At 39.3% G+C, this 25,000-nt stretch overlaps 1 protein-coding gene and 1 non-coding gene across 2 annotated transcripts; one reads left to right on the top strand and one right to left on the bottom strand.

Moving 5' to 3' along the window:
• Positions 1-538: 538 nt before the first annotated feature.
• On the top strand, positions 539-7,390 carry LOC109408905 (uncharacterized; the record flags this gene model as incomplete). The annotated part of the gene is given in 4 exon segments (XR_009995854.1): positions 539-819; positions 5,849-6,199; positions 6,261-6,528; positions 6,591-7,390. It is a non-coding gene; the product is annotated as an uncharacterized LOC109408905 (transcript).
• An 11,727-nt stretch (positions 7,391-19,117) lies between these two features.
• Positions 19,118-25,000, bottom strand: LOC134284634 (probable cyclin-dependent serine/threonine-protein kinase DDB_G0292550; the record flags this gene model as incomplete). The annotated part of the gene is given in 2 exon segments (XM_062843634.1): positions 19,118-24,788; positions 24,849-25,000. A coding segment is annotated over 1 exon segment (1,911 nt). The 3' UTR covers positions 19,118-22,589.

Raw genomic sequence — 25,000 nt, forward strand, 5'->3', positions numbered from 1 at the left:
CATGGATAATCGGGCAAAATGGTCTAAAATCGCTCATAGATCCTCGCCTATATATCATATTATCATGTTCGTGTCTTCTACAATAAGTGATGAAGTTAGCTAAAGATAGAACACGTAGAAGACACAGAATTAAATGCAACAGCGCATCTCTATTAGCGTTTTCGCACAACTTTGCGCGATAAATTTTCTTTCAATGCATAATACATTTGTACTAAAGTAATAAGTATAGACTCATAGATAAACAGGGCAAATGTGCTCACAAAGTAACAACTTTGTTGAGGCAGGTGTCTTCGTAGATCATCAGGATTGGGTAAAGATACGAATTTTGTGCTTACTCATGAGTATTGCAATTACTTTTGAGTCCATAATTTTGACTGATAGGGTTTGATGCACACTTAATTCATAATGATTACTTAGGATTATTTTGAATGCACTGGGTCTGGGTTTTGTCAATTAAAGCTCAAAAACCCAAACAAGTAACGGCAATCATTTGCATGAATAAAAATTTGTTCTCCACCCGTTTCCATTTCATTTCCAGACAGCAACCTAAATTCGATTTGTGACGACGATAGCCCACAGTTCATCCACGAAACGGGATTGCAATCGAGTTTGGTGCTGAATCTCCTGCCCGACAAAAGCAAACCGTTTTGCAAGCGTCAATTTCACGCTCCGGAATCCCACGGTTTCTACGTGCGTCTGCAGCGAATACCGATGCCGGTGGGCGCCAACCGTAAAGTCTCCCAGCAGAGCAGTGGCATGTCGAAGAAGTACGGCAGCAAGAAAACCAGCAACATCACCGATTCCTGTGCACTCAGTATAGTAAGTAAGCGGAACAGTTCAATAATGCTATTACTACCGATGGGATCGAACAGCGCTGTGGTTGTATTGCTATATTGGTACCCGTTTAGCTTATCTTCAAAACCGGTCACCGAGATGAGTATGGAAAGATGCTAATGAATAAGGTGCTAAACTGTTTGTTGGATGTCTATTTGTTTATTCTATTATCGCATATATGTAGTTGTCTAAGATATGAGATGCACGGAGAACCGAAGAAATCGAACAATACGTGCACAAAATTCTAAAGAATTACTTATTGCATTCAATTAGGCTGATACAAATTTTATTTTGACTTTCTGTCTACCCCCCCCCCCCCTCCAAAAAAATAAATTTGGCTAGATTTGGCATATTGAGGGGGCACGTAATTTACCAAAAGATAGAGTCTTCCAAAAAATTCTTCAAAAAATTCTGTGATTTTTAATTATTTTTCTTTATTATTATACCTCTTCCCTTTGACCGTTCAGAACATTGTGGGACTAAAAGTAAATTATTATTTGTAACGACCTTAGTCTTTGATGAAGTAACAAAAGTAACAAAGTAACAAAAGACTGGACACAGTTTGAGTCAACAACTCAAACGAATGTAGGTCAATTTAATGCGGAATAATAGTTTACAACGTTACATCTAAATTGCTTCTTATCAGTTTTGTTTTTTGGCGAATGAAGTCATATTGTAACAGTGAATGTGTTGTTTACATTCACCAAAGTGCTATTGATTTCAATTTCCAAGCTAATCGATAGTGTTATCTCCAAATTATTGATTTATTACACACTGTCTATTGCCCGAGTATGAAAAAAAAGGCGTTGGCCAAAAATAGTTTTATTCTTTGGCGTGATGGTTGATATTGTTATTTTGTTGACTGACAGCAGGTTCTAGTATAAGAAAACATTATTATTTTTATGATGATATGTGGTAACTTGTTTATGAGTGGAAAATTTACAGCGCAACTACCTCACTAAAATTGACTTTATTTTTTTTAACCTTTTACAGCTCTTTTACCAGGGCACTGCGTGAGCGAGTCTAATTGGCAGCTGCACTTACCCTTTGTACTCTAGCGTGCGCAGCTTTTTCTTTCTTCTCACTCACTCTCGAAAACAAACGCAAGAAAGAGAAAGATAAAAGAGGGGGCATTTTGCCCCCTTCTTGTATCTCGTTCTTTCTTGTGTTTGTCGAAGAGAATGAGCGAGAAGAAAGAAAAAGCTGCTCACGCTAGTGCCTTTGTACAACACCTAGATGTACCGTAAACTGGGGTGTAGTTGATCAGGGGGTGAACCTGATCATTCAATTACCCACGGATATCGACTTTCAAGGAAGTTTTCATTCCATTTTAATGTGACGTCATTGGATTGCGAATGGTTAAAATAGAACTGTTGCTCTTTTGAAAGTCGATATTTGCGGGTAATTGAGTGATCGGGTTCACCCCACTGATCAACTACATCCCAATTTACGGTTTTCTATTCTAATTCTTCTACCGTATTATCCCGCTAACACGACACCGACTCTTGTCGTATAACCGGGGTAAACTTTTAATTCGACAAACTGGTCACCCTACACCACCCTGCTGATTGAAATTTGGCAACTCTATTTTGTTTTGTTTTCCGGATTTGTTATGAAACATAATTCAACAGATATTGCTGTGGCGCGAATGAAAAGCTCGTTCTTTCTACGTTTGTTGCAACCCTCAGTTCATTCCGTTTGGCCTCCAGGCGGTTTTGGCGCCGAATAACAGCAACTCAGAACTTCCGGAAGTAGTGGCTGCAAGTTGCTGCGGGTGCGAGTATAAGCGCAATATCAAACTGTTTTTTTCGCTGTGACATTTGAACACTTTTTAATTGGACATATGTCGTATAAGCGGGGGACGAATTAAAATGTGTCGTAAGTGCGGGATAAGACGGTATATCGAACTGGTTTGCCTTTGCACTACTATCACTATCATAGTAGAATGATGAGCACGAGGATGTTGATGTGTGGCTCTTGTTCTTTTTCCAATCTGAATGGGGGTCCATTATGAGTTGCCGTTAGCCGATATCGATGTTTCCGGGTCCGTTAGAGCAACTGCAAGTGCCAGGGCTTGGCTCGAACTCATGACCATCCACTTATGAAGTTAACGTGTAGCCAATACACCACGGACTTCGACAAAAATTTAGAATTTCTAAATGAGTCCTTGGAGAAATTTATCAAGCAATCGCTAGAGGAATTTCTGATGAAACTCCAAAGGAATAATATACGGAAACATTTCAAAAATTTTCTAAAAGAATTCCTTGAGGAATAGAACCCCTAAATAAATTCCGCATGAATCCTTGATGTTTTTGAAAATATCCCTGAAGGAATCTCTGGAATATTTTTGAAGGATTTTCGAAAAGAACCCACGACAAAATATTTTGAAAGAATCTTTGAAAAATATCATAAAAAATAAATGCACCTTTTGAGAAATTTCTGAAAAACAAATGTATATAGAAGAGTTTCTGATGCAATACCGTTAAACGGGGTAGCTTTGATAGTTTTTCAGCAAATTTCCCTAATCTTATTCCAAGTATTTTTCCTGATTTAATAATTTTAGAACAAGTACTGGTGTCTCAGTTATAATTGCAATGTAAGGATTGGACAGTTTTAATTGTTTTGGGTGATCAATATTATTTTGTCATATGAGCCAGAATCACATTTTCATTTTGGGGAAACTTTGATAGTGCTCTGACAAACATATTAAATCCCGAGTTAAATCCCAAAAAATATTACAGATTGCAACGCAAAGAGTATCAGCATGATGGGAAAAGCCATATGAAACATGTTAGGTTAATTCATTGTATCAAAACATGAAGAATTTTATAAAATTTTAATAACAAATTGAGTCAGTACTCACCCTGAGTGAAAATCTTAGTGCTTTTAACTATCAAAAATAATTATCTGTGTAAAAATATATTTTTTACGGTACATCAACATGTGACTATACTATATGCTGCGCAATAGATCAAAAAACTGGTCGCAGTGATGGAAATACCCAACACGGAATAAAAAAAAAATAATATGCTGCGCATAGTAAGTTCTCTTTATTTGAGTTGTTTTCGATTTTTTATAAACAAATTTAGAAAACAACAAGGGTAATTGAAAGATCACTATTGTTTATCAAACAAGTCTAGTACTTTTTTACAAATAATTTCATGGCAGAAAAACTATAATACATTGACTCCTATTTTCATTAAGGTTGTTCAAATGAATCCACTAAACTACTACGATATATTCAAAGTTGAAAAACTACATATCATTGCTTTAAATTTTGGGCTTATTCGCTTTTTTGTGGTATTTTTGTACACTGTTTTATAAAACAAAATATTAGTGTAATGTAAGCATCAACATTTTATCAAAAACAGGTTCAGTACATTGTAACGGAAAATTTAAGGCCATACAACTACATGTTATGGCTTTGTTTATTGACTGTTTGTATAAAAATTATAATATTTTTGTAGCTTTTCGAGTAAAATAAATTAAGTGTGTCATGAAAACTTCACTATTACTCATCAAGAACGTCCAGTACGCTTTCACGAATAATTTAAAGGTAAAATACTACTTTGCATTGTAAACCATCATTTCGGTTAATCACTTTGCGTAAAAAATGTGGTACTTTCGTTGATTTTGAGTGAATCAACATTTGAATGTAATGAAAACATCACTATTGTTCTTCAAGTATGTCCCCCAAACTGCTACGAACATTTCAAGGCTAAAAAAACTACATGTTATCGTTTTAAATTTAGTTTTGTTGACTACTTTGTGTGAAAAGTATGGAATTTTCGTAGTTTTCCGGGTAAAACAAAATAAGAGTGTAATGAGAACATTTTCATTGTTCATCAAAAATGTCGAGTACAATCTTACGAACAATTTAAGACCAAAAAACTATATGTCATCGCTTTGAATTTTGATTTATTGCTTATTTTATGTGAAAAATACCCTATTTTTCAGCAGTTTTTTGAGTAAGGTAAATTATCAGTGTACTGAAAAATCACTTATTTTGCAAAAACGTGTTCACTCCAGCTGTAGGCATGATTAAGAGTCGAAAAAACCATATGTCATCGCTTTAAATTTTGTTTTATTGATCAATGTGCGCAAAAAATGCGCTCTCAAAATAAACTAGGAAGCGCATTTTGCTTAATAACTTTGGGTAGACGCATCTATTTTATATTTTTTTTAATGGACGATGATCTTGAAGCCTGTCCAGTTCCATCGCAAAAAAAAAGTTTTAAAATCGGTTGAAAAACGGCCGAGAAATGCCTTGTCGAAGTTGGACTTCCGACTTTTTTTGGACCCTTGGTAGTTTAGGAGTTAAGACTCTGGTGCGTCACGTTTTTTTGACAATTTTCGGAACACGGCCTGTTTCCCTATTCAATTGTACACTTGGTTTCATGTTCATTAGCTGCAAAGTCTTTATATTGCCGAAACGTCACATAGGACAGTTATTCTCCAACCGGCAGTATGGGAATCATCAAATGTTAAATCTATTTTTTCAAGGATGTATTTATGCTGCATAGACGTTAAAATTAATTCTGTTGGAATTTGCTAGACGGATTGCTCGGAAATCCCTTCTGAGATTCTTCCGTGAAGAGTTCCAGGCATTTTTGCGGATATTCCACCAGAAAATTATTCCTTCAGAGATTTAATCGAAAATTCCTTGAAGGATTTTCTTTTGGAATTTTCTTAGAGATTTTACAAATTATTCTTTCAACGATTCCATCGCGAATACCTACGGAGATTCAACCCTCCAGGGGTTCCTTCCCGAAAACCATTAAAAATTCCTCTGGAGTTTCTAGCATAAATTTCTTTATTCTTTGGGGAATTACTCCAGAGATTTCTTGGAAAAGTTCTTTGGGACATGTTTTTTTTTATTTCCTAGTTGCAATCCCCTACAATAAAAAAAAACTCGCACTGAGAGTTCCCTGGCAATTTTCGCAACCAAATAAACTCAACAAAGTTAATTACTAAATTTATATTAACAATCTTCTATTCTCCTTTTCATTTCCAGTCCCAATCATTGCACGGTGAAGTGCTTCCTCCTTGGCGATTGGACCCTTGTGAACTAGAAACCCATAGTACCAAAGAAGAACCGGTGCGGCTGCTGCAAGGAAGACTAAACATTGTATGGAATCACCTGGGCAATCAACCGGCATATCGATTGCTGGTAACCGTAATCGGTAACGGTGCTCCGTGTCTTGAGAGAGACCGACATCCATGTCTGGAGGTGGACGACGTTCCACTGCTATGTATCTCGAAGGATCTCATTTGCGATGGAGTGCGGCACTGTCCCTCGTCGATAAATGCCTTGAGTGACGAGGACAGTGAGATGTGTGCGAAAAAGACTCAGCAGGAACTCACGGTATGATTTCTTTGTTATTACGATATTTAAATGATTAATTGAATTTTTCATACAATTGCAGGATAATCCCGTGGAAATGGTCTTCAAAAAGTACATTCAAACTACATTTAAAGCATTTTTCTTCACCGATTCCACCGAGTCGCCCACCAAGGAGATATCAACGGTATCGAACGATGAAAAATTGGTGGAAGTGACTGAAACTCAAACGCCAACCACCATCAAACAACACAAAAGCACCCTCACGGGATTGTCGAAATATGGCCCTTGGGGTTACTTGTTCCTAGGTATGCTGCTTTGCGGTGGCGCTTTGTTGGTATGCGGCTTGTGGGGTAAGTTTTATTTCACTTTCGGGACAATGTAGCGTCCTAATTGATTAACCATTATATTTCAGAATGCTGCTGCCGGTCACAAAAGCCAGACGCGCCCGAGATACCAGGTCAGGAGAATCCCTCCGTTTTTCTCGAATCTGGAGTGAGCAATTCCAACCTGAACACCTCGATTGGGGTTGCTCAATCGTTACCTCCGTACGAGGATCTCGATCCACCTCCAGCTTATTCGGTTCTTTTCCCAAACCAAAAATCATCGGATAATTTACCTTCGTTGGCTCAAGCGGCAAGCGTGAGTCAGCAGAGTGCCGATGACAGCAGCGAACCAGTGCAATCCAGTAGCAGTGCAGCAAGCATTAGCTCAGTCCACATTCAGACCCAAACCGGTCAATGAGTAATCTAGGTATCATATAAGGTTAGGATTAGTATCTAAATAAGGCTGATTTTACTATTTATTTAACAGAAATCCGTATTGTCGAGTAGGTAGCATTAGAATACTCCATTTTTCATGGCTTTACGCCACAAAAGCCCAAATCGGTAAAGCTAGAACCAAACGGTAGAGAATACTATGAAATTACGATTTCATGTAAATTCGTTTGAAAGTATTGGAACCTGATACATCGAAATACTCTCAGGCAGAATAGTGAAGCAATCAAACATTCCACTAAGTTTGAAGATTTTCATTCTATTTGCCTCAGGTATTTTTCCACTAGTACTATAGAATAAGACAAAACGTGTTAATTACGAAAGAGTGTGAGTTCTCACAGGAAAGCATTTGTATTCGTATTCAGCTAAATCGTCATGTGATATTAAATTATTTGTAATCATGGACAATTGAGAAAAACAGTCATAATAGTAATTTAAACATGTGTTTTCTTTTATTCATCAATATATTCGAAATGCGTACATAGAAAATAGGGGCCGTTGTAGTCACAGCTGTAAATGCGTGGGTATTCAGTATGACCATGCTGGGGATGACGGGTTCGATTCCTGGTTGGTCCAGAAACTTTTCGTATAGGAAATTTCCTTGAATATCTACTTGGACATAGAGTACCTTCGTGCATGCCATACGATAGCTGAGAAGCAGGCTTCATCCCAGTTGGGAAATTACGCCAAGAAGAAGAAGAACATAAAAAGCTATACCAGGTCAATCGAGATCACAAAAGAAGTTATTTTTGGGTTCTATTTCAACTGCGTAACATTTTAGTTCGATTGGTGCAAGTTTAGACAATTAGACCATTATACAAGCATTGTAAATAGGGCAATGTGGGGTGAAATAGCGTTTTTTTACTTTTCTCCGTTTTCAGTGAAAAAGGGTCACACCCCCTTTAACATTCAGCAACTTAACAATTTGCCTGATGCTACAGTGAAAACATACACAAAGCTAATGTTTGTATGCTCATCGACTTTTAGTTACTTAAAAAGTTGGTTCGAAAAAAGAATGTAGAATGTAAAATGCCATCTGCCAAACGATACAATGCCAATTAACATAGATAGTACAGGCACCAATAACCATGCGCCTCCATATTATTATAAATCTTCTTGGAAAAAATCACCAGCAAGCCTTAATAGCAAGCAAGAAAAAGCGGAAGTTGCCAATTTACACAGCGAATACAAAAAAAAATAATGTGGGTTCACCATCCAAGCTTCCAGAAAAATAATTTATTACATATCTTGGCACCAGTAATCATCCAAGATTGCATTTTTTATGTTGGGCCATTTTACCCCACCAATGTATGTATGTCGATGAATGTTCCCCTAGATATAGACAACCATGCGCCTCCACGTGTTCCTCATTTTCCAAAACAAACACAAGGTTGTCAATGAGAACAATACCGCTAGAACATCTTATGAGCTTCAAAGTGATAGAAAACGAAACGATAAGCAAAAACTCTGATACGATGCGATACGGAACGAGACGGAATTCAAAAACGTTACAAAACATTCATACGAAATTTGAATTTCCACGGTATTTTTTTGTTAACGAAACGTCGCACAGTGCTGCGCCCCATAGACAAAAGTGAAAAAATCGACTTCAAAATTTTGTTCAATCTAGTATGCCATGCTGTTCATACATTTTTGAAGTATGTTGCTCGGCCTTTATAAGCTTGAAGATCGTGTTTATTGTACCAAAAAAAACCTAGATTACCAAACAGTGTTTTCGTTGTCCATAGAAAAACTATATTTTTTAAAACAGATTCACCTTTGACCTAGCTCAACATTATTAAACGATTAAGTTTTCAGTGAAATCCAAAATGGAAGGTCTACAACACATCAGTAGAATCTATTTTTTCGTTTAGCACGGCAACATGTTTTGATATTTGTGAAAATAAAATGTCATAATTCAAGTACTATATGATGTAGAGTAAAAACGACCCCGAAATTCGAATTAATGAAACAAAAAATGACCTCAAACGACCTCTCTGAATTTTTCACCATGTTTTCTTTATAGTATCCACTGAATACTGAATTCGACTCCAGCTGCTTTTATTTGCCAATTGGTTAGTAATCGAGCTTTTTTCCAAGTGATGTATTTATAGTCAAAATCTAAGATATTTTTGATCAAGTGATCTTTTCTGATCCGTTCAAACGAAAAATGTATCAGTTTATATTGTTCCCTCGTTTCCTTATGAAACTGCTGATATCTACGGAGAATTTGAGGGTAAACTTCAACGATTTCTCCAGTTTTAATGTAAGCAACTGGACAAGAAATGGCCAAACGCACGACTTTCAAGAAAGAAAATGTTCGATGAGAATAAAGTTTGATAAATAAGTCATTCTTGCAATTACCTTTTTATTATGATCTATTTGTTTATATAGATGCCAAAATTGAATTCTAGAAAAAAAAACAAACCGCAAGATTTAAATAATTTGGCGTTTAAGACACTTAAGCGATTATGAATTATACATAGGACATTTATGTAGATTATAGTTTTTACCAAGCTTGTTAACTTCACCGAAGACACTATTGAGAAAAAATGTAAGGTACGTTAGTTATTATTTTTGTCCTGCAGTTCCATACATTCGCAGCACTGTGCGTCGTTTATGCCATGCGGAATTTTTCACATAAGTCGGTTACGTGTCGGTCAATTCGTGACGATCACTTATAGGTATGTAGTTTAATAGTCAACAATTCAAAGATCGAATACACAAATAGGATGAAAATAATGATCTGTTTATTAAATAGAATAGTGCACAGAATGCTTATCTTCTGGTCAAGTTTTTAGTATTGGACAATTACTTGTAATTTCTCTCACACTGAGAGTAGGTATCTGTAAGGGCACTTGTTAGGCTTTTATAGTCTGAACGGTCTAACAATTTTGTGGGAAACCCAAGGTTGTTCTTCTAATTGAAACACAAGGCTGATTAGAATTAGGTTATATACTAATACCCCAATTTACGCTCAAAACGGGGGGAGTGTAATAAGAGTTTGAGCATAATTTGGAATTAAGTGCTTAAACGGAGTTCAATTTGGGAAAATCGAAACCACAAAATTTTTAACCTGTGATATGTTACTTTAGAGTGTGTTACTTAGTAAGGTTCAATAATTTTGCAAAGTTCAGATTTCAGTGGTTCCCAAGTTACGGTCATCCCAAGTAACACATCGAAACAAGTTGCAGATGAAGAAACTCCAAAATATGTTATCTAAGAGTATTTTATAAGCTTATTCGAAACATCCTATGTTAAAATATAGTTTTCGGAAAACGTTTTCATCTAAAATAATGTTGCCAATATGTTTTCAGAAAACAAACAAATTTTGCGTCTCGCTGTCAAAGTGGATTCCTCCGAATCTGACTTATGGGTTTAATTGGCTACAGTTTATTTCATAAATAAGACCCAACGAATATTGCTGAAATTGCAGCTTGGCAATTCTGACCAGGTTTAGATTAAATCCTTATCTGGCTGGCCACTCAAAGATGTTTCGCAAGACGACTTACTTCTCTGTTCGCCACCTGGCGAGCAGAGAAGCAAACCATAGGAACTGTCCATAAACCACATGACATTTTTTTGGGACTTCTCAAACACCCAACCCCCCCCCCCCCCCACCCGCGTGGTCATTAGTCCATACAAAATTTTTTATTCGTCAATGCTCATTGGCCGAACCCCCCCCCCCCCCCCCCCCCTCATGACCACGTGGTTTATGGACAGCCCCATAGACTAATTTCAAGACCTCGAAGTGTCAAAAAAAAAAAAAAAATATAAATTTTGTGTGTCCAGTCCGGTACCCAATAATATTCATTTTTACGTGTAAATTGCATGTTGTATAAATTATATTTGGGTCTTCAGTTAGCCTAGTGGTTAAGGCTATGGATCGCCAATCCGGAGACGGCGGGTTCGATTCCCGTTCTGATCGGGAAAATTTTCTCGACTCCCTGGGCATAGTGTATCATTGTGTACTTGCCTCACAATAGAGTAAGGTGGGGCAAAAGTTCGACCTTAGTTGATAATTCGACCTATTTCAAAAAATCGAAGCAGATAAAAATAAATAAATACCGTGTGGTGATTCTACCATCCATGAGCTAAAATTTTGCTGAACAAAGTTACGCCAAATGTCTTTTCAATTTTGAGTTACAACACTTTTTGTATGTGTGTGTTTTATTCGAACTCTTGCCCCACCACTGGGGCAAAAGTTCGAATCTAGTGTTTGTGGAATTTCGCTAACCGTAGCACACTATTTTGACACTTTGGTAATAGGAGTACCTGAAACCACTTGATATTTGATGTTAGAACTGGAATACACTTTAAAATTCGATTTGGGTTTTATCCAAATCAGGGTTAAATTTACTACACCAAAAATTAGTAGTTTTCCGCCAAATTCAGATAAAACAACATTTTTTTTCAACTTTAATCGAATTTTCTCACTAATTCCATCACTCTTAGAGATAATATGTACATTTTGCAGAATTATAGGTTTCTACCCAAAGTTGCCACATGGCTCGAACTTTTGCCCCACAATTCGAACTTTTGCCCCACTATGTGTAAAATTTTTTGCAAAAAGTTATATATGCTAGAGCATCTTCAAAATATACCCAGTTACGCCCCAAAATTAAATATCGAATACGATTTAATTAAAATTTCATTCCATGCGTTGCAAGGGCCATCGCATGTTACAGTTTTTTGATCAAAAACCAACATTTTGTCATAACGTCTCGAAATATTGATCAATTTTCATAATTTTTGGAGTGAAAGACTCTTTTTGAAAAAGGGTTCGAACAACCTTGACACCCAAAAGAAATAATTTGAATTGAGCTCAAAAACTTCAAAAGAAACTCTTACCCCACTCGAACTTTTGCCCCACTTTACTCTATACATATTCATGCAATAATGGCAGGCAAAGAAAGCCCTACAATTAATAACTGTGGAAGTGCTCAAAGAACGCTAAGTTGAAGCGAGGCAGGGCAAGTCCCAGTGGGGACGTAGGGCCAAAAAGAAGAAGAAGAAGAGTGCCAATCGGGAGACCAGCGAAAGGAAATTAACTGTCCTATGACTATCTCCACCAGTGCGTAGTAAGTCGGTAAGTAGTAGAGGTGTGCAAATCGGTTCTATTTCTGATAACCACCCGTTTTCGCACCGTGCATTCACATCATTGTTGCTAAAATACTGCCTCATCTCCCCACCGGTGGTTGGCAGTAGTACTTCATTTCGTAAACAATGTACAGAGAAGCAAATAAATGACAACATCATTTTTTTCCTCATATTACCATATTCGATTGAACGAAAGTCCTTGAATGTGGATAATTAATTCCTCAAGTGTTTCGTTCAAATTTTTAAATCCTTGTAGAAATTTGTAGAGTAATCCCTGAAGAAATTCTTTGAGAAATCTCTGATGGAATTCCTGGAAGGATCTTTGAAGGAATCCCTGAAATGCCTGGGAGAATCCATGATAGAACTCCTTGTATCTTATTGAAAGAACTTCCGGAGAAATCCCTGAATGCATTTCTGAAGATATCTCTGAAGAAATTTCCGGGAAATCCCAGAAGTGATTCCCGGGAGGAAATGCTGGGGAAATTCTGGAAGGAATTGCTGGGGCAATCCGGGAAGAAATTCGCGGAGCAATCCCATAAGGGATTCCCGGGAAAATTCCGAAAAAAAAATCCCGAAAGGAATTTTCGGGAAAATTTCAAAAGACATGCCCGGGGAAATCCCGAGGAAATCTCGGGAGTAACTTCCGGGGAAATCTCAGAAGGAATTCCCCGGAAATCTTGGAAGGAATTCCCCGGGAATCTCGGAAGGAATTCCCCGGGAATCTCGGAAGGAATTCCCCGGGAATCTCGGAAGGAATTCCCCGGGAATCTCGGAAGGAATTCCCCGGGAATCTCGGAAGGAATTCCCCGGGAATCTCGGAAGGAATTCCCCGGGAATCTCGGAAGGAATTCCCCGGGAATCTCGGAAGAAATTCCCCGGGAATCTCGGAAGAAATTCCCCGGGAATCTCGGAAGGAATTCCCGGGGAATCTCGGAAGAAATTTCCCGGGAATCTCGGAAGAAATTCCCCGGGAATCTCGGAAGGAATTCCCCGGGAATCTCGGAAGGAATTCCCCGGGAATCTCGGAAGGAATTCCCCGGGAATCTCGGAAGGAATTCCCCGGGAATCTCGGAAGGAATTCCCCGGGAATCTCGGAAGGAATTCCCCGGGAATCTCGGAAGGAATTCCCCGGGAATCTCGGAAGGAATTCCCCGGGAATCTCGGAAGGAATTCCCCGGGAATCTCGGAAGGAATTCCCCGGGAATCTCGGAAGGAATTCCCCGGGAATCTCGGAAGGAATTCCCCGGGAATCTCGGAAGGAATTCCCCGGGAATCTCGGAAGGAATTCCCCGGGAATCTCGGAAGGAATTCCCCGGGAATCTCGGAAGGAATTCCCCGGGAATCTCGGAAGGAATTCCCCGGGAATCTCGGAAGGAATTCCCCGGGAATCTCGGAAGGAATTCCCCGGGAATCTCGGAAGGAATTCCCCGGGAATCTCGGAAGGAATTCCCCGGGAATCTCGGAAGGAATTCCCCGGGAATCTCGGAAGGAATTCCCCGGGAATCTCGGAAGGAATTCCCCGGGAATCTCGGAAGGAATTCCCCGGGAATCTCGGAAGGAATTCCCCGGGAATCTCGGAAGGAATTCCCCGGGAATCTCGGAAGGAATTCCCCGGGAATCTCGGAAGGAATTCCCCGGGAATCTCGGAAGGAATTCCCCGGGAATCTCGGAAGGAATTCCCCGGGAATCTCGGAAGGAATTCCCCGGGAATCTCGGAAGGAATTCCCCGGGAATCTCGGAAGGAATTCCCCGGGAATCTCGGAAGGAATTCCCCGGGAATCTCGGAAGGAATTCCCCGGGAATCTCGGAAGGAATTCCCCGGGAATCTCGGAAGGAATTCCCCGGGAATCTCGGAAGGAATTCCCCGGGAATCTCGGAAGGAATTCCCCGGGAATCTCGGAAGGAATTCCCCGGGAATCTCGGAAGGAATTCCCCGGGAATCTCGGAAGGAATTCCCCGGGAATCTCGGAAGGAATTCCCCGGGAATCTCGGAAGGAATTCCCCGGGAATCTCGGAAGGAATTCCCCGGGAATCTCGGAAGGAATTCCCCGGGAATCTCGGAAGGAATTCCCCGGGAATCTCGGGAGGAATTCCCCGGGAATCTCGGAAGGAATTCCCCGGGAATCTCGGAAGGAAGTCCCCGGGAATCTCGGAAGGAATTCCCCGGGAATCTCGGAAGGAATTCCCCGGGAATCTCGGAAGGAATTCCCCGGGAATCTCGGAAGGAATTCCCCGGGAATCTCGGAAGGAATTCCCCGGGAATCTCGGAAGGAATTCCCCGGGAATCTCGGAAGGAATTCCCCGGGAATCTCGGAAGGAATTCCCCGGGAATCTCGGAAGGAATTCCCGGGGAATCTCGGAAGGAATTCCCGGGGAATCTCGGAAGGAATTCCCGGGGAATCTCGGAAGGAATTCCCGGGGAATCTTGGAAGGAATTCCCGAGGAATCTCGGAAGGAATTCCCGGGGAATCTCGGAAGGAATTCCCGGGGAATCTCGGAAGGAATTCCCGGGGAATCTCGGAAGGAATTCCCGGGGAATCTCGGAAGGAATTCCCGGGGAATCTCGGAAGGAATTCCCGGGGAATCTCGGAAGGAATTCCCGGGGAATCTCGGAAGGAATTCCCGGGGAATCTCGGAAGGAATTCCCGGGGAATCTCGGAAGGAATTCCCGGGGAATCTCGGAAGGAATTCCCGGGGAATCTCGGAAGGAATTCCCGGGGAATCTCGGAAGGAATTCCCGGGGAATCTCGGAAGGAATTCCCGGGGAATCTCGGAAGGAATTCCCGGGGAATCTCGGAAGGAATTCCCGGGGAATCTCGGAAGGAATTCCCGGGGAATCTCGGAAGGAATTCCCGGGGAATCTCGGAAGGAATTCCCGGGGAATCTCGGAAGGAATTCCCGGGGAATCTCGGAAGGAATTCCCGGGGAATCTCGGACGGAATTCCCGGGGAATCTCGGACGGAATTCCCGGGGAATCTCGGACGGAATTCCCGGGGAATCTCGGAAGGAGTTCCCGGGGAATCTCGGAAGGAATTCCCAAGAATCTCGGAAGGAATCCCTCTGTCAGATTGAAATCATGAAGGTAGGTTGTCATTCTAAAACCGATTTTATAACGGTTGGTGGAGTTCATGCGTTATGAAGGCGGTTGCCAATTTGGGTTTACTGACGCATTGGTGGGCATCGTCTAACTTCTGGGTGACTGAGAGGACATCTTCGAACGCAATGAGGAACTCAGCGATTCGCTCTTTTGAGATATCCTTGGACGTGTGGAGCGGATCTGGTGTGATGGTTAGAACACTTGACCATCATGCCGAGGACCTGGGATCGAATTCCACTTCCGACAAACTCGTCAATTGCGAGTTCTTCCTTCGGAAGGGAAGTAAAGCGTGGGTCCCGAAATGAAGTAGCCTAGGGCTAAAAATCTCGTTAGTACAGATAAAAAAATATCCTTGGATAGATCGGTCAGCATAACCTCAACAGTCACATTCTCAAGCGTGATCCGAAGTTTATAGGCTTTGCCTTCTGTCACCGATGCATGCCAGTTATCGTGCTCTGATCTGTGCTAATTCCAGGTCGATGACCTGCACGACACCTGTCCTACTGGGCTGAAGAACTTGATCGTATTGGAGCTCTGGAGTGAAACCACCAAAATCATGGATCTCTTTAAATGTAGGAATCTTTGGCACGATCGCGTAGTCCTTCCGAACGTATTTTTGCGTCGAATACTCATTGCCGTAATGCGCGACGTATTTACTACCCGTGTGACGAGGAATTAACGCGAATTATGGAGAGACCCACTCGCCAATGATTTTTCATGAGGGACTAACTGACTTGATCGATTTATCATCCGCGAATCTCTTTTTCGCTAATAACTTGATCAAAACAAACTAAAATATTTTTCTATACAGAGAGATGTAGCCACCCCCTACGGATTTTACCAAGGATTTAAGTAAAAAAATATTTGGAAAACTCAATGCACACCCTGTAATAACACAAATATATGAGATGTCACAGAAGAGTCACGGTGGCGCAGGTTTTGTTGCGTAAAAGTCACCGTGAATTACTTCTAGCAAATAAGCATTTGTTTTTTTAGAGGAAAGCTACAGTGAGTGACTTTTGGGCAATAAAATCATGCATCGCCTTGACTTTTCTGTGACAAGTGTGTTACTTGGGTCCTGTCTCTCACGTATTCAATCTTGTAGATTGGGAGAGCGGTGACCAAATCGTCAATGTACTTTGTGACCTCGCCAAGGACTTTACATACATTTGCAACCCATTAAAGGTCTTTTATAATCTCAAATGACCATTGCAGGTGGTTGTGGGTCTCCATATTCCTTCGTGGACTCCTACAAACTGCGACGAGCACCGGTTGTGAATGCAGATACATAGACTGATTTTCCATGGAGTTCTTGGAAGATCTGTACCATCCGAACAGCTAACCTCAGGCCACCGGCAGGGATCGGAATATTCACTTGCTAGAAGTTACATTCGTTTGCTATTAACTCGATTCAGAAACACTTTATCAAAACACAATGCACATATGGAAGACTATTATTCATATCAATGTAATCTGAAACATTATCGAACAATAGACTGGCGTAGCAGTAATAGTCATTCTTTGGCTGTGATATGTTTTCAAAAACGAACTTTCAAACACGATGCCATTTTGTTTACCTCCAATTTCCTTTCAGCAGGTCGTTTATTACACCTCGTTCAAAATATGCACAGCACGTTCCTGTGGAAAATGGGTTAACTCTAAATCGTGTGAGTGAGTGTATGTGTTTGTCTGTTAGAGTTGTTTCATGCTTTTATACTATCGACATTTTTCCTACTACTCTATTGTTATTATGCTATTCTGTTTTTTGGGGTTGTGTAGTATTTGCTTCACATTACATTCTAAAATTACGAACAAGTTGATCACGGGTTTATTTTTGTTTTATCATTTTATTGTATCATTTATCCCTACTAGTTCCTTAAGTATGCGTGTTTGTGTGTGAGTGTCATGATGGTGTGAAGCAGTGGACTGATGTTGTGATTTTTTTTTGTTTTCAGAGGGTATCACACGTACGTCAACATCGTTTCATTCACGATTCAGTTGCACAAAAATACTTGTTTTTTTCTCGAAAGAAACATACATAGACTTCTTAACATTATGAATTCGGCGGTTGGCTGATTTCCTACATCGTTTATCTGTAATCTCGCATTTCTTTTAAAAATGTATAATATTGAATTCAAAATTTTCTGGTTTTATGTGTATGCTTTGTATAAAAATTAGAATGCTGATAAAAAGGGGTTGCCTAGTGTCGAGAGTTTCATTTTCTTTATTAAAATTGTGACAACTGTTTATTTGGGATTTTATTTTGGAAAAGCTTACCGTGATTATGAATGTTCTAGTTGACTGGTGATGTCTATTACACATGCGCTGATAATGTGTGCAACAAGGGAAAATACTTCTAAAACTGTTTCATGTTATTGTTTTTAGTTTGATCAATGATAATGATATTCCAACTGGGGTGCTCTTTAACATCATCTACTGCTACGCTGTCCATAGGGGTTATTGTTTCATACGGTATGTGTTGTTTCATGCTTTCTCTGAAATATTTTAAATTAACCAATGCGTTTTCTACACATCCCAAGTAAACATTAGCACTATATTTTGCCTTTTTGATCTTGTAGGGATATTCTACACTAGCACTGTATTGACACGCAAGGCGAAATATAGCACCATATGGCCACTGGAAATGTTTGAAGTGCTTCAATCCTTAGATTTTATTGAAATGTGAAAATTAACAAATTAACAGTTGTAAAGTGTGGAAATACAACCTAAACAATATATTTCATTATTTGGGAACAACTTATCATTGAAATCATTTCCAGGTGAAGCTTGCAAATGTCTGTGTAGTATAGCTGTTCGATAAGGTTTTCGAGTGTTTTCTTTGTAATTATAAGTTACTTAAACAAATACGGCATCTCTTTTTAACAGCTGAAATAACATGTACATATATCATTATCGTGTTATGAAGGTAACAAGTACTCTATAAACAAAATAATTCCCAGAAAGACATTTTTATCAAATTCATAAAAATAGGCGATGCACTTAGTTTTCATGCAGGAATACTTTAAGTATTATTCAGTTATTAGGATTATGAAAAATAGTTGTTAGTTTTGATATGTTTAATTTTGCAGGCCTAACTCGCTAAAGTTAAATATACTTTTCTTTATTTGGGCGTTTCATAATAATCAAGATTTTGACCCAATTAACTCCCAACGTTATCAGTGTATTAATAACCCGTCAGATGGGCATACGTTTTTTAGTACGAAAGACATCCACTTAACTCAAAGTATTCGCAACATCATCTCTCAAATAACCACCAACAGCAAGACGATTTTATCCTCCATGCTGTGGAACCAACAACAGTATGACAGAGATTGGATGATATACGCACCCATTCAGGTAATGCAGAGTTGTAGGTTCGATCCTCACCGTACCCAAGTAACACACTTGTCATAGAAGTGTTGTAGCGGCGCAGGGTTTTGTTGCGCAGATGACACTGTGACTTATTTCTAACAAATAAATAATTATATGCTAGAACACGGGTTCCCAACCGGTGGTCCGCGGCCCCCAGGGGGCCGTGAAGCTAGTCTAAGGGGGCCGCGATGATACCAAAAAAATTGTTAAATTTTTATTCTATTTTGAACAAATTATACAAATTTTATTTGTTTTGTATATCGCCACCCCAAAAGCCACAATTTGAGGAACAAATTTCCAGTATAAAACGCCTTCAGAAGAAAAAATTTTTGGCTGCGCCGCTTTTTTTTAGCTACGACTCAAATTGAATGTTGAAGACATAATTTTTACGAAATGTGAATGTCGAATAAAAAAAAGTATCATTGATCGTTCAAAATCCCTCCCACAGTAAATTTCTGGCTACGTCACTGTACCCAAAAAACTCGGTTTCGTTCATTTATATCTTTTTTTTTTTCTAAAAATTTTTATTGGGCCGCAGATGTTTTGACAATTTATAAAGGGGGTCGCCACCTCAAAAAGGTTGGGAACCCCTGTGCTAGAAGCAAGTCCCAAAAATTTCTGAGCAACAAAAACATGCGCTGCTGTGACTCTTCTATAACTAGTGTGTTATTTGGGTATGTGGGGCTTGTTTCGCAATTCAAAATTCGACTTGTCCATCTGACATGTACTGTGCACACAAACGCTCAAAGTTTCAAACTTTTATTTTTACATTGACTTAGAATAGCCAAAAAGAGGCAACTGAAATGTCCGTAATAGAGAAAGACAGAAACCAAGACTTATTTAATGTTTCAAATCTTCGCTTATTAACTTGAGTGAAATACGCGTTGAATGCAAAAATACTGATTCAATTTGAGTGTTTAATTCTCTTTCAAATGATTGGGAAATTATTCTTATTACAATATTCATAAGATCCGGGCATTTTCTTTGTTTCATATGAATAATTTTCTCTATAAAATCTTTGTTGAATTGTAATCATTATGCTAACATGTTTTACCTTTCCGCCTAATAGTTATACTATACCTTAGCTATGACCCATTCGTGGGTAATACTAAATCGTGAGAACTTTTTCGTGTTCAGAAGTTAGTTAGTGTTGCTTTTGTGACTGGGATACGGAATATTTATTTCTGTGGGGTGAAATAGCTAAACGAATTTTCTATCAATCATACCATAAACTTAATCCCGTCAACATGATTTGCGATTCAAGCGCCTGAGGAGAATTTCATTATTGATTCTATGTATATGTTTCGGGTTGAGCATTCTATTTCTGTTTTTATTATCTTTTGAACTAGGGTTCTAGAAAGATTAAGCTCTGTCTGTGACTAAACATGCTTGAATTTTGCTCATAATAGTGCTATAGATGAATGCTACAGATTTCTAGACACCAACAACTCATTCTACAGCTACTGAAAACTTGATTCGTGTACGTGATTTTCTTCGGTTGCAGTGCTCAATAATGGATTTAGGAACTTTAAACATTCAATAAATTCTGATGATTACATCCTGTTTGCTTTTTCAAGTCAGTGTGAAAGTAAGGTTGGACAACGATGTCTTTGATGATTTCTGATTCACATGAAAAGGGTTTGTCGAAAACTGATTGACGGATGATGTTATGTTGATATGCATTATCAGGAATCATTAAGTGCGAAAATAATTGTTGATTTTGCTACTATGCCAGCGTTGGAGCCCAACTAGTAAACGTGCACATTTGACACAGCGGCAAGGCTGTTCCACTTATACACAAAAATACTGAAACCGTGTTTCAAAAGCAGCACGAAAAGAGTGTGATCACCGAAGTGCAAGAGAGCATGGATCAGAGCCATATGTGGAGATTGTATGTAACTGGCCGGGAAGGTAAACGCAACGGTGACAGCCAAATGGAAGGTGCACTTTAAGATTTATTGAACGGTGACAGCGAAGTTACACATCTTTGATAGACAGCAACTCAAATGTAGCAGAAGAGACACTTTGTCATCAAAGGAAATTGCTAGAAATTGTGTGTAAATTCCTATTAAATTCGAATAAAATATTGGTACGGCATCAGTGCTAAGGATTAACATAAAACAGGTCTTATTGAGTTAACGACCATATTGAGCACTACAACCTTTCCTACTATTATTATTTATGCATGTGCGAAACTATTTTAGGTGACATCTGTTTTGTCCCATATTTGAAGGAAGATTTGTTTGAAAGACTTTCATTGTTTTCTGATAATAAGCAGAAAACAATATCATAGCAAAGCAGATCAGTTGACACTCTTCTGTGTGTATTTTCGTTTGACAGAAGCAACGTATTCATTAAATCTGTACTTCAATATCTGCATCTGATTCTGCAAACTATCTGGTTGCACTGAAAACCTGCAAAGCATTGACGTGAACGCTATTACAACATAATCAAATTGCAAGAAAAGTATAGAAACAAATGCCTTCTACTCGTTTTACGTAAATTGTGACGTTTTATTTTTGGTTCTAACGTAGAATTCAATGTTTTCTCCACTTGATCATTCGCCTACCAAGGCTGGTAAGTTGTGCGAATTTTAAAGCGATCATTTAGAAATATTCAAAAACAGTTTCATTTTTCTCAGTCAAAGTTACGGGTTGGTAGCGATTTGAAAACGTGGAGAAAACATTGTGTTCTTCTGTTCTAAATCAATTCCTTCAGCAATGGTGCAAAATATACCCTTCTATGGTTGTACGTTATTTTACGTCACAATGTACTGATTTGCGTCGGTTCCGGAAGAACTCAATTAGGACGAGTTTTTATTTTTTTATTTTTTTTGTTTGCTTTGGCGTTGTGGTTTAAAATAGCACACAACCATCGATGGGTTGAAGTGACGAACGGATCGCGTTCGCATTATTCAGACATTCAACGCCAACATGGTTCTTTCCGTGTTGATCTTCCATCGAGTTCAGAGTACAAAACCTATTTCGCGTACCATGAAACGGAACGTAGAGTTTGTGTGGAAGTTGCGTTTATACCGGGTGTAACGAATAGAGCAAGAAATTAGTGTGACAGCGGGGGCTACGTGAATCGATGCATGACGGTTTTTTCTGCCATGATTGACTGGTAGTTAATGAAGTGCTGTATTTGTGAATTAAAGATCAAAAACAGTTTCAACGTAGCATAATCACTGTTGAAAAAGATTTACAAATTAGACAAAATGGTTCAGTGCATAACACTTTTTTGAAATTTTCACAGTTGATTAACTAATTGTTGCAAATTTGAACAAGACTATCATCCATGAAGTCAGACTGATTATGGTTAAATGCTTGATTATCTGTTTAGACACATTTGAATCTCACGTTCAAGTTAAGTTAAATGTTTCCGAAATTAGCTATAAGAGTCGTTTTCATATTCATATTTCTATAATCTCTATGTATCGATTCACGGAACACCCCCCGTTCGGATTTGATTATTGTTTGCGTGCACCAGATTCGAGTCAATGTTTGTTGTTGCAAACAAAAGCTAGGATTTCCAAGTGTACTAACCTATTCCGATCGTGGGACCTGGGATATGGATCGATTGGTGAGTCGGCTGCCGCTCTAGAACATCTATATATCGTCGTAGAAATTTAGTAAACTGGTCTATACATAAAAGTTAGGTGAGTTGATGGTGGTTTCAGTTAGGTTTGATCGTATAAAAAGATTTAAAAGTGTTACATTTGAACGTTTAGGTAATGGATATTTACAATTAAGGATGCTCACTTTGGTTGGTGGTTCGAGGTTCTTGACTATTAAAGATAAAAGCGTGTAAAAAGTTGGAATTTTGATGTAATTTTTGTACAACATTTGATCGTTTTTTTTTTTTCTTTTTTGAGAATGTGTTCGTGTGTAAGTGTATATGTAAATATGCAACAGATTTTAATCGAATTGTAGATTATATCAATGGATTGATTTATACACTCTGATTGATGAAATGTTCAGTACTTCAGATACTTGGTTCTGCGTGTCTTTTTGACCACGGGTAGTCCATCCAGTCGGCCATCCGAATAATACGAACAGTCGAGCAACTATCACCAGAAGGATAACGGGCGAGAAGTACTTTTGAGTTTATATCTCGCTTTCCGGTAATCGATACTGGACGCGTAGAGGGGAGATATCTTCAGCCCCGTTTTATCTGGTATAATTTGAAACTTGGCCTGTGGATCCTTCTGGCTGCGTTGTCCTTGATAGGAGCGCTGTGGGTACTGCTTGGATGGATGAACTGTTAGGGGCCGTTTGGCTGAGTTTTCCGAATCGCTGCGTGGAGCGCCGAGTGGCCTTGCTGCACTAGTAATATTCATTTTCTTGGCTGGAATGTTTTTCAAGTAATTTTGCTCGACATGACAGTTCAGAGGAGAATATTTGCTTGGTTTGTAAATGGAGAAGATGTTGTTGAGGAAGCTAATGGCATTACTATTGTTGTTGATATTGTTCCTTTTGCTACTTGAATGCTTATTCTTGTCATTCTCCATGTTGTTTCGCTCAGGATAAACTTTTCTACGAAATTTCGTTACCGATGGTGGCGAAAAGGTATCAACGACGTTGTTGTTATTCTTTTCAGTACCTTCTCGATAGTGGTAGTGATCGGAATGATACGGATCGTCATCATGATAGATGTCTATCACAGTCCCATTATTATATCGATTAATGTTAACGTTTTTCACCTTTTTCATGGCACCCGGGGGATACTTTTCCGTCAACTCGCTTGGTGATGTGGGCGATGGCTTTTCTAATTCTTCCCAGTACTTCTCAAAATCGAAATTGAAGTCATCCAACTCCAGATCGGTAGAATCCGAAGACGTGTCGTCATATTTGTTCGGTGGTTTAACTTCTAGCATGCTCTTATTCTTAGCAATATGAGGTTTTGAGAAAAAATTATTGCCCTTCACCTGGTACTGTTGATCAATGTAGCAATTACGGTTGAAAATATCTTCGAATGATTTGTGGTAGTCATCGGTGAAGTCGTCGGTATATTTACTTATGCGATCAAACTTCCCTCGCAGTACCTGCTTCGAGCGTTCATGGCGATAAAATTCGTCAAAATCTCCACCCGTATGCCCAGCTCCATAGTAATCGTGGTCATCGAAGTCTTCAAACACAAGAGAATTATCATCGTTATACATATTCAGTTCAGCTTCCTCTTCATCCTCAAACAAGTCAAAATCTTCCTCCATCACTCGTTGCGACCTCGTAGTTGTCATGCGTCTTCTCATATTGTTACGATTACGTTGATTCCATTCGTTCATTAGATTGTTATTGTTATTATGAATATTCTTAGTATCCTTACTAAAGCACGTTTCGTTGAAGCAACCTTCACGATCACAAATACGCATACCTGTTGGTTTTATCCCATTGTAGTAATTCAACCGACCAGAATCTGAGAGGGCATGCCCTGGGAATTCAGCCATTTCAAAAGTGTTACGATTGTAGGCTTTGCTCATGTTGTACCCAGCTCCCATGCTTCTGGACGTGCTGAAGGAGTGCGACTTGGGGATTCTATGTCTAACATTATTGGCCATAATGCTACTACTGGCTCCAAAGCAGCAACTATTCGATTTTGGATAATTACTGGCTCGTTCAAACTGTGTGCCTACGGTGAAGATTTCGTCTAACTCATCCTCCAGATTACCATTTATGTCTCTATAGGCGTGCGGTTTCCTAGGCTGGTAACTGTTCACTATCGCTAACGCAGGTTCACCATCAGAGTTATCAATCGATTGATTAGAATAAATGTTTTCAGTGTACCAATTGGGATCTAAGGATGTCTTTCGTTTAGGTCTTTTTACCGGATGGTAATTGAAATGGTGTCTATAGAACACTCGATCCTGGTTCTCGTGCCTCAGCCGCTGTTCTACATTATACTTATGAACCTTCATCATCTCCATTTTCTTTTCCCGGAACTTCTCCCACTTTTCCCAGTTTCTATCGCAGGATTTCTGCATGTTATTTTTCCCTTCCTTATGATAGTGATGGCTACGTGCTTCATCCTGTCCATGCAAGTCATAGCCTTGACTTTTGGACGAAGGTTTACTAGATTTCTTACTTGATTTGCTACTTTGGGCATGGTTTGAACTACCGGTTTTACCGCTTTTCCTACTACTTTTATCACGATCACGATCTAGTTCTTCCCCTTCCCGTAGTCAGACCTCCTGCAGATACTTTCCTGGGATGACACCCTGATGATTATCGGCGAAGCGCACAGCAATCATTCCGCCCATCTCTTCGCCCACCTGGAAGCATGCCCTCAGAACAATCAATTTAACCCAGTATCAATTGCAATCCAATTTTACCTGTATCACAATTTGATCCCTTTGCAGCTTCACCTCGCACCGTTCGTTGTCCGTTATATGCAATGGATGGGTCACTTGTAGTACCTTTTCCGATGCTCCCAGCTTGGTACAATACTTCGAGGGGAAATAGCCAACCTTTCCTAAGCATTTCC

The sequence above is a fragment of the Aedes albopictus genome, unplaced genomic scaffold (genome assembly GCF_035046485.1).
Source record: "Aedes albopictus strain Foshan unplaced genomic scaffold, AalbF5 HiC_scaffold_387, whole genome shotgun sequence".
Classification (NCBI taxonomy): Eukaryota; Metazoa; Arthropoda; class Insecta; order Diptera; family Culicidae; genus Aedes; species Aedes albopictus.